This window comes from Leptonotus elevatus, chromosome 1, assembly GCF_054856555.1.
Source record: "Leptonotus elevatus isolate MCC_2025b chromosome 1, RoL_Lele_1.0, whole genome shotgun sequence".
Classification (NCBI taxonomy): Eukaryota; Metazoa; Chordata; class Actinopteri; order Syngnathiformes; family Syngnathidae; genus Leptonotus; species Leptonotus elevatus.
The window spans coordinates 44,049,899-44,069,618 of NC_141239.1; the positions used below are offsets into that span (position 1 = coordinate 44,049,899).

Consider the following 19,720-nt stretch of genomic DNA (forward strand, 5'->3'; position numbering starts at 1 on the left):
GTGTTGTACGGATTTGGCTTTACCTTCACGTCTATTTCATAAATTGGACTAAGCGGTTCGGAAAATGGATGGATGGGTCTACCAGGTTTATGTTTTATGTACATTTTCCCATCAAAGCCCCAAAACAAAAAGGGGGAAAATGTTTAGTTAATGCTTGACCTGCTCACTGAAGCTGTGTCAAAGTTCAAAGGTTGTTTACTACATTGACCTACAGGGCGTTGCGCGGCATTGCAAGGGATGACACATGTCCAGAAATGACAGGTGTGCTTGGTTTCACTTTCTGCTGTTACCGCCATAAAGCAATTAAACACAGTATTAATATGACAACTTTTAATTTAAATAATTTTAAAACCTTTTCAAAAAGAGGTCGAACAAATCGGCTATAGAACAGCCGACTGCTGTCGGAATTCCTGGAAATGTTCTGTTTTGTTTTAACAGACATTTTAAAAGGCAGTAAACATCGCTAAACAACACAACCCTGTCGTTAACCTTTTGAGTTACATTGAGAGGAATAGAAAAGAAAAAAGTAAACCACATGACTCGGTAGCTATTACATCAAGTTGATTGTGCTGACCAAAGGTAAGTCCTCCTGTTTTTTATGTTCTGCTTTTATGGAGTGTCACTCAAACCAATTAACACAATCAGAAAAATATTCATATCAAAGTGTCATTTTATTATATAGCTGTTGTTTGTGCCCAGTTAGTTTCGTAAGTATGTATGGTTGATTTGAGGTGAGCCTGATGACAATGCACGCAAAACGCGTTTTTCCCCTAAAACACTTTATTTAGAGTGAAGTCCTGTCAGTGTGCGGGGAATTCTTCTTTCCAGTTGCCACACACGAGCTCCCGCTGCCTAGCAGCATGACCACTGGCGGCTGTGCAAAGACATTTCTCCATTTTATGAACTACTATATATTTAGTTATTAATTTTTTTCTATGAATCGCAACAAAATATTTATTTTTTATGTCAGTGCCTAAATTGTCAGCGCTTACATTTTCCCATAAAATTCAGTGTTTGCGTCCATCGTTGACAGGAAATCCTTCCCCATGATAGCCTACCATTCGTTTCTATTGCACCCTCTTTACTGTCAACATTTGACACTTTGTTCACCCTTTTGGACTTTCAGACGCCATTTAAATTACATGACCTTCGTTTTTAATCAAACAAAAATACTTTTATGGGTGCAATGTTGAATAATTTTCTTGTTTTTGATATTAGTAGTACGTCATGCCTGCGTTGCCTTGTGTTGTTTTCATTTTGGAGACTGCTGGAACAATGATTTTCCCTTGTGGGTTATCAAAGTATTGATCTTGTATTACCGGTTGTGCGTGGGTGGCTTTAAGGCTACTGCTCCAACGTCATTTCCGGTATTGATTTGAGGAAGTAAACTTTCGATGGTACGAGACTAGCGTGTGTGAGAGAAATGCAAATAGTAATATGCTGGCAACTTGATGGAAGTCTTAACATCGATTTACAACGTCTACAAGCGGATATTACTTTAAAAGGTCGCCGTTGAAAGGTAAACTTCTCTACTTGGTCTCGTTCTGTCCTTTCCGTCATGACGTAGTCACTACAACAACGTTGAGATAAAATGACGAGGACCTGTTTGCCACCCCAGTTGTAGTTGACATACCACCACAATGTTTCCGGATACTGCCGAAACCTTGTTTTTTTTTCTTTTTCTTATAGTAACTTATCATATATCACCTTGGTTCATTTATGTATTTTTTTTCCTTCTGAATGCTTAATTTACATGTGTTTCTGACGCTATGTAATCTAATCGCAACGTAAAAAGATACATATTATATTTATTTAATCTCTTTCGTTAAAAAAAAATATATCTCATTAGTTATAGTAATCAAGTAGTGAAATCTTTTTTTGTAATCAATTAGTGAAATTGTAAAGAAAATGTGTTGAACACCAATTTAATGTATACTGTAGGCGTCATCGATTTATGACAGAGTTCCGTTCCGACTAATGTTTGCGAAGGTTACATGTCGTGTCGTTGTTTATCACTATACGCTAGTAGTGAAGTCATAATAGAATATTTGTATCAAATCAGTCACGGCTCCAGTTTTTTTCTCTGTTGGTGCTAATTGGGGGGCTTGGCTGGTACGTGGAGGAGGGGGCATGACCGAGAAAGTAATTCATAAATATGTTTTATAATAACAACAAAATATTGGAGGAGCTTGTCTAGGGCGACGCAGATATTTCTGTTGGGGCTGTAGCAACCCTGTGTTTCGCCGTCTCTGTCTCAAATACACATTTAGGCCATAAATACAAATCTATGAACTTAAAAACAAGCGTTACTCGGAAAAAAATAAATACAAATAATTTAAACAAAATACGTGCATATGTTAATGAATAATAGATGAATAGATGTATGATGGATAGATATTATGCACATATAGGCATATGTGCGTCCCAACTATTATTATATAAAGCATTTCACGCACCCCAACTCTCCGCCACCACTATAAATAGTATTATTTGTCTAGAAAAATCATATTAGTACAGCTCTGCATAACAACATCCATCCATTTTCTTAACTGCGTAGTCTTCAAAAGGGTCGCGGGGGACGCTGGAGCCTATCCCAGCTGGCTTCGGGCAGTAGACGGGGTACACCCTGAACTGGTTGCCAGCCAATCCAGGGCACACAGAGACGAACAACACTCACAATCACACCTAGGAACAATTTAGAGTGTTCAATTGACCTGACATGCATGTCTTTGGAATGTGGGGGGAAACCGGAGCACCCGGAGAACACCCACGCAGGCACGGGGAGAACATGCAAACTCCACGCAGGAAGGCCGAAGCCCGGACTCAATTACACGTCCTCTGGACAGGGAGGCGGACATGCTAACCAGTCAGCCTCCGTGCCGCCCCCTTGCATACACCAGTGTGAGTAGCTCTGGAAGCAATGTGTTTGAAGGGCCTTGCCCAAGGACACGACACATGACTTGGGGAGAGCAGGGATTGAACAGCCGACCTTCTGGTTACTGAACGATCGTCTCTACACCCTGAGCCACGGCCGCCAACAACAACATTCCATGTATCCTTAATAACATGAAAGAAAACGGGAAACAATATAGACAACTTAAGCAAAGAATAACTTGCATTGCATGTGTTTTTTAGCCTGCCACAAAAAAATTAAAGTGCATCAATTTGCCTGAAATTCAAATATGATTATTTTTTGACCGGGTAATTGAAGCTGAAAAACTACTTTTATTTTGTGGTGAATAGGGCCAGATATGATATGTTTTAAGTCTTTCTGCCCCCCCTTTCTTTTTTTTTTTAAAAGGGGAAATACATAAATCAATAAATAAAATTAAGTGAAAATTAAAATGCAATGCGATCTATGATAATAAATACAAATTGATCAGCAACATTAACTCAGAAACACAATATATTAAACACCTTTACTTATAATAACAAAAGCGAATGAATAAACGAATAAAACAATTTATGATGGTTTTTGAACAAGTCAGGATTAATGGCTACAATGAGCAAGTTTTGCAGTGCACAGATACTCACCACTGTCATCTCACAATAGTTGTAAAAAGCACTCCTGGTGGTTGATAGGGATCTGTAATACCCAACCTGTCCAGCTTGCACATGTATCATTATGTCCTTTTCATCAAAAAGAGATGTGAATTCACTTGGATGGAATACGGGGATTAGTCACGTGATGTCCAGAGTTCTCAAATTGACTCCCTGGGCACACGCTGACGATGAGAGTGCCACCGCCATTGACTGTGTTGTAGTAGTAGTAGTAGTGCAATTACACTTAACGAGTGGGGTGGAGGGAAGGAGCACGTCTGCAGTCAGGACCCCCGCTGTATGCTTCTATATGTCGCTGTGTGCAAACTAGTTTAAAACGAGACTTATGTGCTAGTGTAATACATTTGTTGTATATATTTTTTTAAAGCACAGGTTAGCAATATTGCACTGGTTTATGATGGGCCTTCGTTACTTTTAGTAAACTGTCCTACCTACATGATAAAATCAAATACAGTAAAACTATTCAACCTTTGATGGTGGAGATTCAGCATAACCACTTCAAACCCCCCCCACCCCCCCACCCCAAAAACCACCACCCACGCACACCGCTGACTGCAGTGCCCAGACACAACCCACACAAGCATGTGGACAGCTCAGATTCAAACCTCCAACCCCGGAACTGTGAAGCAGATTTGCTAACCACTGTGCAGGTTGAGATTTTTACATGTCAATAACGTGTGTGTGTGTGCTTGCGCGAATCAGGCGTCTTCCGTCATGCCTGTCAGGAGGTGGTCCAAGCTTTCCAAGCGAAGGACCTCAGCGCAACCCCTGGTAAACCCTCAGGATGGCGGCATCCACGTGTACCTCTTCTGGAGCCCCAACGAGGAGTGTTATTTGTCACACACGGCCGCGGAACCGATCACCGCAGAGGAGCTGTGCATTTCAGCTGCAGAGGCTGTCGGTGAGAAGAATGGCTTTGACCCAGATGAAAATGAATAATGTATAAAATGAGGTTATGTGAAGTGTGTAACCTAACTGTGTGCCTTAAACAGGGATAACGCCTCTATTCCATGTGTTGTTTGCGCTGTATGACCCCCTGTCATGCTGCTGGTACAGTCCAAATCACATTTTTCACCCAGACCATTGTCTTATTCTCCACTACCGAATGAGGTAGGTAATGCCATTGCACACAAAAAGGCGCCATCGTGTCACTGCAAATAGCTGTTTCCTTGTGTGCAGGTTCTACTTTCGCAATTGGCACGGACTTAATGACAAAGAGCCAGTTGTGACTCGTTTCACTGTCAAGAGCGAGACAACAGTGACGTGCGGCGAGGTTCATGACTGGTGAGGCACCAACTCCTCTGGAGTCGGATATAAACATATTAATCCAAAATAGATGATTAGCCTCTTATTTAAATTTGGACCTCAGTTGAAACATTTGTTTTCAACAACGTGATAGCAAGAAAAACTATTGAATATTTATGTTATTTTATTCATTTTAACAATGAACTCATTGACATAAGTGGATTGGAAATCAATGCAAAGCATGGAGCGGGTAACTAAAAGGGAAAATAATTTAATGTAATCATTAGGTTGTTGACGTTTTTTTGTCTTTACATGCAGGGGAGGAGGGGATAGGGAGGTTGTGCCTGCCCTGACTGCACGTCTCTGCGAGACAGATGGCGCCACCGTTGCCCTCGGCAAACCGCTGCTGGAAATCCAATCAGTGGAGTATTTATACGCCCAGGTGTGTGTCGGACTTCTCGCAGTGCGTTGCCTCGCCGGTCCCCTGACAGAGCCGTGTCTTCCCGACAGGCTAAATATGACTTTGTGAACGAACTCATTCCCATGGAGAACTTAAGCTCAGAGGAGGAGCTAAGTCACTTTAAAACCGAGAGCTTGGGCATGGCCATGCTCAACCTCATCCAGCTGGCGCTCCAGACGGGCAGTACCTTGCAGCATGTTGCAAAAAAGACCAGGTAATATCTTTACACCCGGGACACGTGCGCACTCTAATCAGCTATATCCAAAGGCCTGACCTTATGAAGAGGATCATCCGTATTTTATAGACACTGTTTTGCAGTGTCAATCAAAACTGATCTGCAATATCCACAAAGGTACGTTCTTAGTTGATTGTAAGAAGTATTAAGAGTAGTGAAGGAAAGGTTGTAAAGTCTTAATATTAAATAATATTACAGATATAGTCTTTTTTCTCAGAAAAATATTGTGAAATTACGATACAGAATCCATAATATTGCAAGGAGAAAGTCATTATAATATTACAAGAAAAAAGTCATAATATTGCAAGGATGAAGTCATATATTCTCAAGAAAAAGTTGTAGTAATATTGCAAATATATAATAATATTACAAGAATGAAGTTTTATATTATAATGTACTTTTTAGAAAACAATATTACAAGAAAAAAGTAATACCACTACAAGAATAAAGTTATAATAAAAGAAAAAAGTCAGGGTTATATTGCAAGAATTTTGTCATTTAAATTAAGGTTGAAGTCGTATTCTTGAAGGAAATATGTTGCAAAAATAAAGGCATACTATCAGATGAAATCATATTTTTTTGAAGAAAAAAGTAAAAAAAACTAAAAAGTCCTAATATTTCAGGGAAAGGCCATAATATAGGAATTACATACAGTGGTACCTCGGAGTTTGAACATAATTCGTTCCTGCGAAGTGTTCAAAGTCTGAATTATTCAACCTCCGAAACATTATCCCATAGGAAATAATGTAAATGCAATTAATCCGTTCCCAAGCTCCAAAAACAGAAAATTCCTATTTTAATTTATTTTTATGTTTTTTACATTTACAGTATTTAAACAATAAAATACCTTACCTTACCTCTTGTGGTGCGATGGCGTCAGTGGATGATAAATGCTATGTTAATGCTAGCTTTAGTTCAGTGCTGAGTTTGTGTATTTTACATTGAGCATACTGTTAGACTACTAAGCGGTACTTGCGTGCGTTGTTTAACGTCAGGTACGTTGTTGAACAGCTAAGGGGGGTCCTCGTGCCAGTATTTACAGAAGTGGTCACGGTAGTTACAACGGCGCGATAATCTCCTTCCTAATTCCACTGTGGTTCGTAGCACTGTATGTTTTTCTTTGCTGCCACTGGCACTCTTGTCTTTCTTTGGGCCCATGGCGAAGAAAATTGTCGTGGACAAATCAAAATGCACTCGCGAGTATGGAGCACCTCCGGGGGTATTCACGACTGGAAATGAGCAGTGCATCGTCTCAACTACCGCAACGTGAGCATTCTACTTCGCTCGGCTTCGCTCGGCTTCGCTCGGCTTCGCTCGGCTTCGCTCGGCTTCGCTCGGCTTCGCTCGGCTACCCGTTTTCAAGGAACTCCGAAAATGAGTTCAAACTCCGAGGCCTTTTTTACTCAGATGTTTTGGTTGAAGTCCGATTTGTACGAGTTCCAAGACATTCAAACTCCGAGGTTCCACTGTACAGGTATAATATTGCAGGAATAACAAGTTTTTGGGTTTTTTTCAGCGCAAAAGAGTAAAATTATAAAGACATAAATTGTGATATTACAAGAAGAAAAGACAAGATATAAAATACATGCAAAAACAAACAAACAAGATTTTAAAAACACTAAAGTCATTATTACATGAATGTGTTGTTTGGGGAATAAGAAGACAAAATGATAGGACCAAGAAATGTTGGGAGAAAAAAAGTGTCAATATTATGAGGATAAAGCAGTAATTTTAGAGTGAATATCGACATTTTCCATGAGACCAGCAAACACGGTCTCCCCCAACTTCATTATTGTCTTATTTCAATGCTATACTTTGTAATTCTGTGAGTGATATCTAAGGCCAGGTCCCATAACATTGTTGTCCCTTCCAGCTTTGTAAAATGCATCCCGAAGTCTTACGCCAAGTTCATATCAGAAGACAACGTTCTTACAAAACTAAGGCTCCGCTGGATGTTTCAACAATCCATGCGCAAAAACCAGAACGTCATGGAAGCAAAGCAGCCGGACGTTAAGGAGATTATTTGCAAGTACCTCTGCGCTCTCGAGTGCTTGGTGCCGCGTTTCGGCACCGAGACCTTCGCCGTGTGCCGCCTGAGACTGAGCAGGGACGACGAAGACGCAAATCAGGGCGCTTTGAGAGGGGATAGCAAGGCCGCTCCCGCGCACGAGTTGATGGTATCTTCCGCCATGGGGCTACAGTGGAGGGAAACGACGTGCTGTGAGAAGGTTTGTCATATTGTCGCAGGAAGCGTTGCTACTTCCTCTTTCTTTCTCACTCCATTTTTGCACATGTTTTGTCACGCAGCCTAACAGCATCCTGAGCAGCGACTACGGAAGAAAAACAAAGCGCCGGCCCAGCCAACAGAGAGCTGTCACTCCCGTTGAGTGGAAAACCTTCTGTGACTTCCCAGATATAATTCACGTAGCCATCAGCGATGATAATGTTTGCATTAGCACTCAGGACAATAAATGCATGGTGAGAGCGCTGCTTCATATTTCTGTTATATATCTGCTGCATCGTTTGAGATGTATTAGCATCATTCCTCTTGATTGGCCAAGTATGTTAAAAGCATACCAGAAAGTTGTCTTTGGCAGTTGGAGCTACTTGAGCACTAAAATAATTGGTGTCCCCCCCTCCTTTTTTCATTTAGAGTTTCCGCTAGTTAGCCAATGCCTTTTTTTTTATAGGGGAAGTCAATACCCCCAGAATTTTCTTGACAATAATATGTTCTATACAGCCCCACTAGTCTAAATACGGTATTCTGGTTAATATTGCATTAGTGGAATATGAGTTAAACAGTAAAATCCAGCCATTTTAATCAATTTCAGAAGGCAGCCATTTTGCCACTTGCTGTCAAGTGAAAATGACATCAGACAGGTCTCAGGTAACAACCAATCACAGCTTATCTTCAGAAAACAGCTGAACTGTGATTGGTCATTGCCCGAGCCCTGAGCAACTGTGATGTCATCTTCAGTCGACATCAAGTGGCAAAATGGCCGCCCCTGAGATGGATAAAAACGGTTGCATTTTGCCGCATAACTCATTTTCCACAAATGTAATATTAATCAGAATGTCATGTTTAGACTAGTAAGGTCACATATAACATATTATTGCCAAGAAATGTTTCAGGTTGACCGCCCCTTTAATCGTTTATAAGTCATTCATCCGCCAAACCCATTTCCAAGCCTCTCCGCGAGGTCGCTATACCTTCTGGCAATTTTGTGTCTTTCGAATGTGAATGCGTCTGTAGGTGGCAGCTGTGCTGGTAAGCGCCACTTGTTGTCTTTGTGACTGTGCATGTAGGAGGTTGAGATGCGCTCCAACCAAGAGGCCCGCTCCTTCATCTCCCTGCTCGATGGATACTACCGGCTGACTGCGGACGCCCACCACTATCTTTGTCATGAGGTGGCGCCCCCCAGGGTGCTGCTGAGTGTCGCTAATGGACTGCATGGACCGATGCAGTGAGTTTTTGTCTTCAAGCTCTCTGTGGTACTCTGTAAGCACCACACAAACATGCTTTGTTGCAACTGTGGTGTGTTTCCAGTGATGACTTTGTGCTACACAAGCTGAAAAAGGAGGAAGCAGAAGAAGAAGCTTGTCTCGTACGCTGGAGCATTCTCAACTATCATCGACTAGTCCTGGCTGTGCCAAACAAAATCCAGGTGAGTGCTCTCCCTATGTCTGAGTTATCGCAGCTCAGTGGAGGTGACAGTGTTTTTTTAAACAAAGAATTGTCGATGGCCAGCAGAACGGATCGATGGCGAGCCACAAGCTGTTTTGCATCCAGCATAAAGATTCCGTCTTCTCATTGGACGGCTGGCAGGAGAAATTCTCCAGTGTGAAGGAGCTCATAGTAACTCTGAAGGACTACATTCTCAAGTCCGACACCGAGAGCTATACTATTAAAAAGTGCTGTCGGCCCCAGCAAGGAGGTTTGTGTTTATTTAACGTACTGCCATCTTACATGGCTCCACAGTCAGGTGCAGATTTTTTTTGCACACTTTATAGCCTTTAGAGTTCTTTAGGGCCTCTTAAATGGGTAAGGGTGGGGCAGCCGACAAAGTCAGCTCTGAACTAAGAAAAACATTTTTAAGCCCACTATCTATCTATCTATCTATGTATCTATGTGTGTATGTATGTATGTATGTATGTATATGTATGCATGTGTATCTATATATATATATATATATATATATATATATGTGTATGTATGTATGTATCTGTATGCATGTGTATATATATATTTATATATATATATATATGTGTGTGTGCGCGTGTGTGTATGTATCTATGAATTAAGGCATTTTTTACTGTAAGAAGCCTGTTTTTGCTAGTGGATTTTTCTAATTTTTTTATTATTATTATTATTATTTTAATTGCAGTCAAAAGCCCGTTTCTGTCAGTTGATTTTTAAAATCTAATTTTAATTGGGGAAGATCTTTCCTGACGATCTAACAAAAAAAACACACACACACACACACACACACAAAAAACTCAGTCAGACCATCACTACTTACTTTTGCTTGATGGCCAGTCACTTGGGAAACGGGCTTCTGAGATTGATTTTTTTTAAATCCACTAACAGAAAGGGGCATCCAACATGGAAAAAAACACATGTATTTATTTATTTATTTATTCATTTATTTATACAAGCGTGAGTGGGCTTACATAGCAATTAGCATTACAATAAAGTTTTAAAATTAATTGTTTAACTTTCCCCATTTTGAACGAATTCATTTCAACTTAACGGCTATCCCTAACTACTGCTAATAATAAAAAGACTGGATTGAATTGGCAGAATGGAGATTTTTCCATTGGCTGTTGATATAAATCCGCTGTCTAATGGGCTTTATGACCTTCTGTCCGAATAGATTTGGATACATTAGATAGGTTTATTTTTCAGTTTGACATGCGTCTGATGCCTTCTGTTGTATTGGTGACTTTTAATGAACACTAAACAATGAAGGCCAAATGTCTTTGACGGTGTAGTTTGTGTTGTGCCGCTGACCACGTTCATCTGCCGCAGAGCTTTCCAATCTCCTCGTGAAGAGACACGGTGTGGACGGCGGTGACAACGTGCGCACTCTATCGCCAAACAAGTTGGAGCTATGCTTCCAGATCAAGTACAGAGACCTCATTCTGGTTAGAAGCTTGTTTGTTGCACCATTGAAGCTTTGTGAATTCAATGCTACTTAGCTGACTCGTGCGTATTTACGGACAGGGGCAGCATTTGGGTTTTGGCACTAGAACTCACATTTACTTGGCACATCTGAAAGCAGCTGATGAGCAGGAGGACAACTTGAACGGCAATGAATACAAGAAGGACCAAGTGGTGCTCAAGGTTCTCGAGCAAAGCCAGGAAGATATCACATCTGTAAGCGCTCGTCACACCGTGACCGCTCTGTGAATAACTGTCAACTATTGATTGAAAATCAATGCTTTGTTTTAGGCTTTCTTTGAGATGGCAAGTGTCTTGAGGCAGGTGTCTCACAGTCACCTGGTGTTTGTCCATGGTCTGTCTGTCAACGGATCTGAAAGTGAGAGCACACACCACAGAGTCTTCTACTTCCCTCTTTCATAATTCCTCTACACACACACACGGACGCACGCACGCAAACCTAAACTCTAAAACCAAGTCTTCAACCTCAAAAAGAGGTCTAAACTTGTGGGGTCCAGTGAAATGGCTCCACATGGACGGGGGGTGGGGGGGGGGGGGGGTGTGGGGGGGGGGGCTTCAACTCTGTGAAATCCCGATATATTGACCCTACCATGTAACAAAACACATACACACACGCACACATACAAGATGCTCTTTCTCAATGTGTCATTTGACCTTAATGCTCAGTGATGCTTGAACTAGTGTTAATTTCGTTAAATTGTGAAATCCCGAAATGTTGGCCCCACTATGTAACAAAAACAAGACCACACACACACGCTCACACATCCTCACGGTGCTATCTTTGTGGGGCCATCTCATTGACATAATGCATTTCCTAGCCCCTTCCCCTAACCCCAACCATCATAAATAATAATGTATCGGATTTATATAGCGCTTTTCCTGACACCCAAAGACGCTTTACAATGGAATGGATACATTATTCATGCACTCACACATAGGTGGCGGTAAACTACTTTAGCAGCCACAGCTGCCCTGGGGCAGGCTGACAGAAGCGTGGCTGCCAGTGCGCGCCTACTGCCCTTCCGACCACCACCAAACATTCGCACCATTCATACACAAGTGTGAGTGATACTGGAGACAATGTGTGTGAAGTGTTTTGTCCAAGGACACAACAACACATGACTTGGGGAGAGCAGGGATCGAACAGCCGACCTTCTGGTTACTGAACGACCGTCTCTACACCCTGAGCCACGGACGCCACCAAATGATTACCTACTCCCATTCCTTACCCTAACCTCAACCATAACCCAATTCAAACCTAAACTCTACAACCATATCTTGACTCTCAAAAAGAGGTCTAAACTTGTGGGGGCCAGCAAAATGGCCCCACAAGGACGGGTGGGCCCCACGACTCTGTGAAATCCCGATATATTGGCCCTACCATGTAACAAAACACATACATACACACACGCACACATACAAGATGCTCTTTCTCAATGTGTCATTTGACCTTAATGCTCAGTGATGCTTGAACTAGTGTTCATTTCGTTAAATAAAAATATTTGCGTCAACACACATTTTTCACTGGACAAAAACTAGACTAGACCAAAAACCCTCATTAATAAACAGTAACTAGGACTAAATCTGTATGCATTTTCGTTGACTAATAAAGACGAGATGAAAATGTACTTCACTTAATAAAAACTGGACTAAAATCAAAGAACATTTTAGTTTATAAACAAAGATTATACTGATTTTGTAAAATCCTGTCTCTTCTAATCTGTCACTGTGACACTGTGATGTGACACACAGTGACACGCCCTCTTTGAAATCTGCAGCTAGCGAGTGCAACATGCACAAACGCATGGGACAGACAGGAGGTGGAAAAAGTAAATTATAGTTATAACGTAACGTTAATCCAACGGCTATAACGTTCCAACAATAATGTTAATCCAACCGCTAACTAATGCTGGTTTATTTACACGCTCGTAGCATGGAGCCATAGTAGCCACTGAAATTGTGTGTGAAGTTGTTTGTCATAAAAAATATGAGAACATTTTATGTGAAATAGTTTTATATCCGAAAAGGTCAACATTATCGCCTGACAAAAATATATATATACAGGGGTAAAATGATTGTCCTGACTAAAATGACAGTTTTTGTTGACTAAAACATCCAGAGCCTTTAGGAATTCTGGGCGGATCTCATCCACCCCCGGGGCCTTGCCACAGAGGAGCTTTCTAACCACCTCAGTGACTTCAACCCCAGAGATAGGGGAGCCCACCTCAGAGTCCCCAGACCGGCTTCCTCAAAGGAAGACGTGTCGGTGAAATTGAGGAAGTCTTTGAAGTATTCTCCCCACCGATTCACGACATCCCAGGTCGAGGTCAGCAGCACCCCATCTCCACTATACACAGTGTTAATGGCGCACTGCTTTCCTCTCCTAAAACGCCGGATAGTGGACCAGAATTTCTCCGAAGCCGTCCGGGAGTCGTTTTCCATGGCCTCACCGAACTCCTCCCATGTCCGAGTTTTTGCCTCAGCGACCGCCGAAGCTGCATTCCGCTTGGCCAGCTGAAAAATGTCAGCTGCCTCCGGAGTCCCACAGGCCAAAAAGGGCACGATAGGACTCTTTCTTCAGCTTGTAGGTATCCCTTACCGCTGGTGTCCAACAGCGGGTTAGAGGATTGCCGACACGACATGCACCAAACACCTTACGGCCACAGCTCCCATCAGCCGCCTCAACAATGGAGGCACGGAACATGGTCCACTCGGACTCAATGTCCCCCGCCTCCCCCGGGACATGGGAGAAGTTCCGCCGGGGGTGGGTGTTGAAACTTTTTCTGACAGGGGATTCTGCCAGACGTTCCCAGCAGACCCAAACGTCGGACCAGCATCTTACCCTGCCATCAGAGCCAACACACCACCAGGTAGGTTGTGATCAGTTGACAGCTCCGCCCCTCTCTTCACCCGAGTGTCCAACACATGCGGCCGCAAATCCAATGACACGACTACAAAGTCGATCATCGAAATGCGGCGTAAGATGTCCTGGTGCACATATGGACACTAGCTTCAGTAGCCAGGGGTCGGACCGCCAAGGTCCCTGCCTTTGGCTGCCGCCCAGCTCACTGCACACCCTAACCCCTGATGATGGTGATGAGCCCATGGGAAGAGGGACCCACGTTGCCTTTTCGGGCTGTGCCTGGCCGGGCCCCATAGGTATAGGCCCCAGCCACCAGACGCGCACCTTCGAGCGCCACCTCCAGCCTTGCCTCCAGAGGGGGGCCCCGGTGACCCGTGTCCGGGCAAAGGAAACTGCAATCCAAAATTGACGTTCATCATAGGGGTCTTTTTAAACCATTATTTGTCTGGTCCCTCACCTAGGACTTGTTTGCCATGGGTGACCCTAAAGGGGCATGAAGTCCCAGACAACATAGCTCATAGGCTCATTGGGATACGCAAACCCCTCCACCACGATAAGGTGATGACTCACAGAGGAGTGACTAAAACTAAACGAATAAAATTGTTTTCTTGGACTAAAATAAAGACAAAAATGCTACACTTATAGTCGACTAAAAGTTGACTAAATAAAAACGGGGTGAGGTTGTCTATGATAAAAACTAACAAGCGTGATTAAAACTGTACTAAAACTGAGACCAAATTTTAAAATGTCTGATAAAATTAACACTAGCAGGCTTGAACATTGACCTGACTGACATGACACTTATTCCCTTACCACCCCTCATTGAAGCTGCTGCTTCTTTGGGAGGAAAAAAATTAACACAGAAACAAAAAGACGAAGAAAAAGACTTTGAACTAATGCTGTGATGTTCATATTGATCTTCACGTAGGTCTGATCACTAGAGGTTGATGTGTTAGCGTTAAAAGTAAACTTCTTGCGCCTTCTTCCCTTGCAGACATCATGGTGGAGGAGTTTGTGGAATTTGGGCCTTTGGACGTTTTCCTTCGCAGAGAAAAAGCCAAGTTGACTTCTCGGTGGAAATTTATTGTAGCCAAACAAGTTGTCTGTGCCTTGAACTACCTAGTAAGTTGCGCTTCATTTGTATGCTTCGTCTTTCTACGTCAGTTCGTGTCACTTTACTGGCCGCACGGCTATAGTGAACTTTTTGAAGAGGGATGTTTCATTTCCAGCCAGTCCGGAAATTAGCCCTCATTTAAGGCGGGACTTGCACTGCTGGTCTACAGTAAATGCCCTATTCTGATTTAACGTGTATTTTCATGTCCGGGTGGCACATAACTGATATGTCATTGACGGAACATATGAATAACTTCCAAAAACGTTGCCAATTATTTTGTTTATTTGATATGTTGGAATGATAATGGCAGAGATAGATTGGATTTTTAGCCACATTTTAAAAGGGAGGTCAACCCCACCCCTCCCCCCAAAAAGTATTGACAATAATATGTTGTATGCAGCCCCGCTAGTCTAAATACAGTATTATGGTTAATATTGGTTTAGTGGAATATGAGTTAAGCAGCAAAATCCAGCAGTTTTTAGAAGGTGGCCATTTCGCCACTTGCTGTCGAGTGAAAATGACATCAGAGTTGCACAGGTCTCAGGTACCAACCAATCACAGCTCCGCTTCAGAAAACAGGTGAACCCTTAGCAACTGTGATGTCATTTTCAGTCGACAGTAAGTGGCAAAATGGCCGCCCCTGAGATGGATAATAACGGCTGGATTTTGCTTCATAACTCATTCCACAAATGTGATATTAATCAGAATGCCATGTTTAGACTAGGGAGGTCACATATAACATATCATTGTCAAAAAATGTTTAGAGTTAACTCCCCCTTTAAAATGTTTTTCATTTTTTCTTCTTTCGGCTGCCATGACACGTCTATGCAAAAAACAAAAAAACATGCAGTGCAAATGCCGTGTATGCAGCTGCATAGCAGGAGCATAGAGCTAGCTATTCCTCAGCACACACCCTGCGATAGATCATGTGATGTGGTGCTAATTTGTCTCGTGACAGATGTCAAATTTAGCGTGCCTGACAGGTAGCTAACTCCAACGGGATCTGAATTTTTGTAGGCCACTAAAGGCGTCACCCACGGAAATGTTTGTGCCAGGAATGTCCTTGTGGCGAGACGAGGTCTGGGGCAAGGTTCATCTCCTTCAGTCAAGCTGAGTGACCCAGGCATTGCCGTCAATATACTTTTCCAGGAAGGTCAGTACCATAAATAATGACACTGGGTGAAATGTACTATATTTAAATGTTGTATGTTTAAAGTGTACCACCAGCTTAGAGTGCAAATTCTTGGAGAGTACATTTTGTTACATGTTCATAGGAATTTTGTAGGGCATACCAATACTTATGTATGGACCATTTAGAGAAACTATTTCCCAACCTCTGCTGTGTCTAATTAGTATACAGTAAAAGAGTCCTACTGGAGATTATCTAATTTCACAGCTTTGGTCCCAAAAATGTTACATTAACATTATTTAGTATCTTGCCGTGTGTCTTTCTTCAATTCCTGCAAGTATGGCTGCTTTGTGTTCAACTAATCTGGCCCATCTTTCACACTGAGAAAGTATATTTGTGAGTAAATTGAGCCAAGAGCATCGTTTATTTCATTCTATATACTTTTTGTGACTGGAAATACCATCTATTGACTTTTGTCCTATTTGCACCTAATCCCCCGCTTAGCCAAAATACGGCTCAGTCTTTTCTAGTTTTGGAAAGTTACATTAAATAAACTGATAAATATAGTAAAATTCTCATGCCTAGTCGCACATAAATCTTACCAAGTACTTTTATGCCATCGCCCCCTTGCTCCAGAGCGACTCGAGCGTATTCCCTGGATCGCTCCTGAGTGCGTTTACAGCAAGGCGCCCGTCGGCATCGGCGCTGACCAGTGGAGCTTCGGCGTCACACTGCTGGAAATCTGCAATGACGGCCATCTCCCCATTAGTGGCGCCACGTTGATGGAGGTTGGCCCCGAGCCGTCATTTACGGGATATACCGTAGTGGCCGCTAAGAGTCGAATCACCTCCATCTGACTCCTTTCCACAGAAAGAGCGCTTCTATCAGCAAAAGGGCAAGTTGTTGGAGCCGTCCTCCCAGGACCTGGCCATCTTCATCAACAAGTGTCTCGTCTACGAGCCCTTGGAGAGGCCTTCCTTCAGTTCTTTGCTCAGAGACCTCATCGACATCATGAGAAAAAGTACGCTCCGAAAGATGTTCACATTTAAATGACAATTATTCTTAATCTTGGCGTTTATTATTTTATCCTCTGCACAGATCCTGATATATCCCCCACTGAAACACTTCCTCAGGCTCAATCCACCACATTTTTCAAGCGTCATTTGAAAAAGAAGAGCATTTTAGGAAAGGTGAGTTAATCCCCCAATGGGCCTTTTGTTCCTTCCATGTAGCTGAACTAACGGCTCACGCCGTCCATCTTAAGGGTAATTTTGGAATGGTGACGCTGTACATGTACGACCCCGCCAACGATGGCACTGGAGAGCTCGTGGCCGTCAAGGCTTTAAAACAAGAGAACGGCCCCTTGCCCAAGTACTGGCTGAAGGAGATCGAGACCCTCAAGTCCCTCGATCACTGCAACATTGTCAAGTACAAAGGATGCTGCACTGAAATGGGTGAGTCCTCAGATGTTTCATGTAAATAGGTTTCAGTCATACAATTTTGACGTCCAGCTTTCCCACATTAATTGTATAGACATTGTGTTGAATGAGATATATAGTGCCTTTAAAAAAATTCTGGCATTCTTCAGTCAAAAAAGGGTTATTATAGTTTTGGTATTTTCATTTTAGCTCGTTTTTATTTCGTGTTTTTTTTGTTTTGTTTTAATTAGTTAGTTATTAGGGCGGTTCTGTTAGTTTTTTATTAGTTTTAGTTATTTAAAAAAAAATGCTTAGCTTTAGTTATTTTCAGTGTTAGTTTTTTTAAATGTGTATTACAGTACTTGTGTCCAATATTTAATAAAGACCATGGTAAAATGAAAAAAGTCATGCATTTCTTAACTAGCGTTGCATTTCGTCTGAGTCCAATGAAAAAGCAGGCAAGCCGTGCAATTGGAGCCAAAAGTCAAGCACGCAAAATAGTCGCCTGTACAAATGTGCAAAGATGACAAACACTTAATAGAAACAGGAAAAATGTTGGTCAAGCCTTAAAATGGTCCAAACTGTAGGGTCAACTTGGACTTGCAGGTTCCATTCCGAAACACAAGATTTCTAACTTCCTTAGTGTGATCTGTTGACAGGAGGACAGGTGGTACAGCTCATAATGGAGTTCCTCCCGTTAGGCAGCCTGGAAAAATACCTTCGAAAACAAGAAGTCAGTATGTCCCAGCGCCTGCTGTTTGCTCAGCAGATCTGCCAGGTGAGCTGTTCACTTGACTTTGCTATGCCGCGTAGATTTCATACCTGCTGTATGGAAATGAGAATTTCATTTTATGCTCACGATGCCCATGTGTCCCAAAACAAAATTCACCTCTTAAAGTGAATCCCTTTTGCCATTCAGTTTTAGTTTGAAATGTACTGTAATATGATAAGTCGTCATATTTTATCTGATACATTTTCATAGGGGATGGAATACTTGCACTCAAAGCGATACATCCATCGGGACCTCGCCGCACGTAACATCTTAGTGAAAAACAACAGCTTGGTAAAGATTGCAGACTTTGGCCTATCCAAACATATCCCTGAGAATGACACCTACTACCGCGTGTCGGAGGACGGTGACAGTCCAGTATTCTGGTGAGTTTGTGACACACACATTGAGAACACACACTCGTCGACCAATCGGGGCATGGTGTCTATTAGAAGGGATGGCCAACATGATGTCAGTTATTTGATGATGTGTGTTTTACAGGTATGCCCTCGAGTGCCTGAAAATAAGCAAATTTTCATTTCAATCCGATGTTTGGTCCTTTGGCGTGACGCTGTACGAGATCCTGACCCGCTGCGACCCGAACCAAAGCCCACCAACGGTATGTCGTCCTCGTGGAGCCAGCCAGCCCTAAACGCACATTTGCATGTGACTCTGTTTCAAACGCAGCACGTCTTCTGCTTTGTAGAAGTTTAGCCAGATGGCGGGAATTATGCCCAGCGAGATGAACGTGAATGTGCTTATTGGCTTGTTGGAGCGGCAGCAGCGCTTGCCTTGCCCCAAACACTGCTCACCCGAGGTAAAGAATATCATGACATTTATTTTTGGGCTTGAAGGGGTGTCTAATACTCTATTTTCCCTGAGGACAGCTGAGGAGTATAACCATGCAGTGTTGGGATCAAGATCCGGCAAAAAGACCGTCGTTCCATTCCCTCTTTGAGAAGCTGGAGGATATCCGCTCGCAGCCAAGTGTTGACTTTTTTAACTCTGGATTCCAATCTGCTTGAATACCACTTAGAAATACATTTACAATTGTCAGCTTCCTCCATAAATTGTGGTCTGGCATCATTATGACGCACAAGGAGCATCATGAAAAAAGGGTCAACAGACCGAAATACTGTAAATTTGTAAGTACGCATTTGGTTGTTGAATTTTTGTACATTTTACATGGTTGTTAGATTTTTGCATTCGATTTTTACCAAACCTAACAGTTTATTGGTTTAATAAATAATTTTCCAGATTCCCCGTGGGTTTTCCCTTTTTTTTTTCCTTCCCATCATTGCGTGTACAATGCACATTCACAGTGGTTGGCACCAGCAATACATCTACAGGATCATTCGGACCATGCTTTGACAGTAAATGGTTTCAGAAGGGTCCCTGATGACGCCAGCATCTGATGGACCACCCTGGAATTCTACCGAAAGTGGCTGAGCTTTTTGTTTGTCTGTGTCCCTGTGTGGTGGAGTACTCATGGGGATTGGGGACTTACTCTTTTTTTGTTGCTAAGTAGCTAATACTGCTTCTCGGCCTTTTCAACAAGTTGAAAATCTACACTGAAAGCGAAATGGTACAGACAATTTTTAAATGAAAATACCCCTTAAAACTGCCGGTGCAAAAGTAGGTATACATTTGTAAGAGTTATGGGGAGGCTTTTGATTAACATTTTCAGCACACAATTTGACAATCGTCTTCAGAACACCATGCACTGGCTGTTAATGATGTGTGT

The 19,720-nt window shown here is 42.3% G+C and overlaps 1 protein-coding gene across 4 annotated transcripts; it reads left to right on the forward strand.

The window, feature by feature from the left end:
- The first annotated feature begins 1,357 nt into the window (after window positions 1-1,357).
- Window positions 1,358-19,239, forward strand: tyk2 (tyrosine kinase 2). Of its 4 annotated transcripts, none has more exons than XM_086071316.1 (25): window positions 1,358-1,519; window positions 4,264-4,462; window positions 4,554-4,671; window positions 4,741-4,845; window positions 5,125-5,248; window positions 5,317-5,480; window positions 7,375-7,729; window positions 7,809-7,979; window positions 8,808-8,965; window positions 9,049-9,166; window positions 9,250-9,436; window positions 10,531-10,646; window positions 10,726-10,878; window positions 10,954-11,041; window positions 14,541-14,668; window positions 15,678-15,813; window positions 16,426-16,577; window positions 16,660-16,810; window positions 16,888-16,979; window positions 17,054-17,243; window positions 17,867-17,985; window positions 18,190-18,362; window positions 18,478-18,595; window positions 18,683-18,793; window positions 18,864-19,239. In XM_086071316.1, the coding sequence occupies exons 2-25, from the start codon at window positions 4,276-4,278 to the stop codon at window positions 18,999-19,001; spliced, it is 3,552 nt and encodes a 1,183-aa protein (XP_085927442.1). In that variant the 5' UTR covers window positions 1,358-1,519; window positions 4,264-4,275; the 3' UTR covers window positions 19,002-19,239. The 4 variants fall into 4 exon arrangements, with proteins under 4 accessions (XP_085927442.1, XP_085927516.1, XP_085927598.1 ...); XM_086071390.1 differs by having other exon boundaries at window positions 9,253-9,436; XM_086071550.1 differs by lacking the exons at window positions 1,358-1,519; window positions 4,264-4,462 and having other exon boundaries at window positions 4,619-4,671; window positions 5,121-5,248.
- Window positions 19,240-19,720: the final 481 nt, after the last annotated feature.

Excerpts from the sequence above, each read along its gene's own strand:
- tyk2 (XM_086071316.1), top strand. The coding sequence starts at position 4,276 with ATGCCTGTCAGGAGGTGGTCCAAGCTTTCCAAGCGAAGGACCTCAGCG. Across the intron at positions 17,986-18,189 it reads TTGCTCAGCAGATCTGCCAG|GGGATGGAATACTTGCACTC; the intron begins GTGAGCTGTTCA and ends ACATTTTCATAG. Across the intron at positions 18,794-18,863 it reads CCAAACACTGCTCACCCGAG|CTGAGGAGTATAACCATGCA; the intron begins GTAAAGAATATC and ends CCCTGAGGACAG.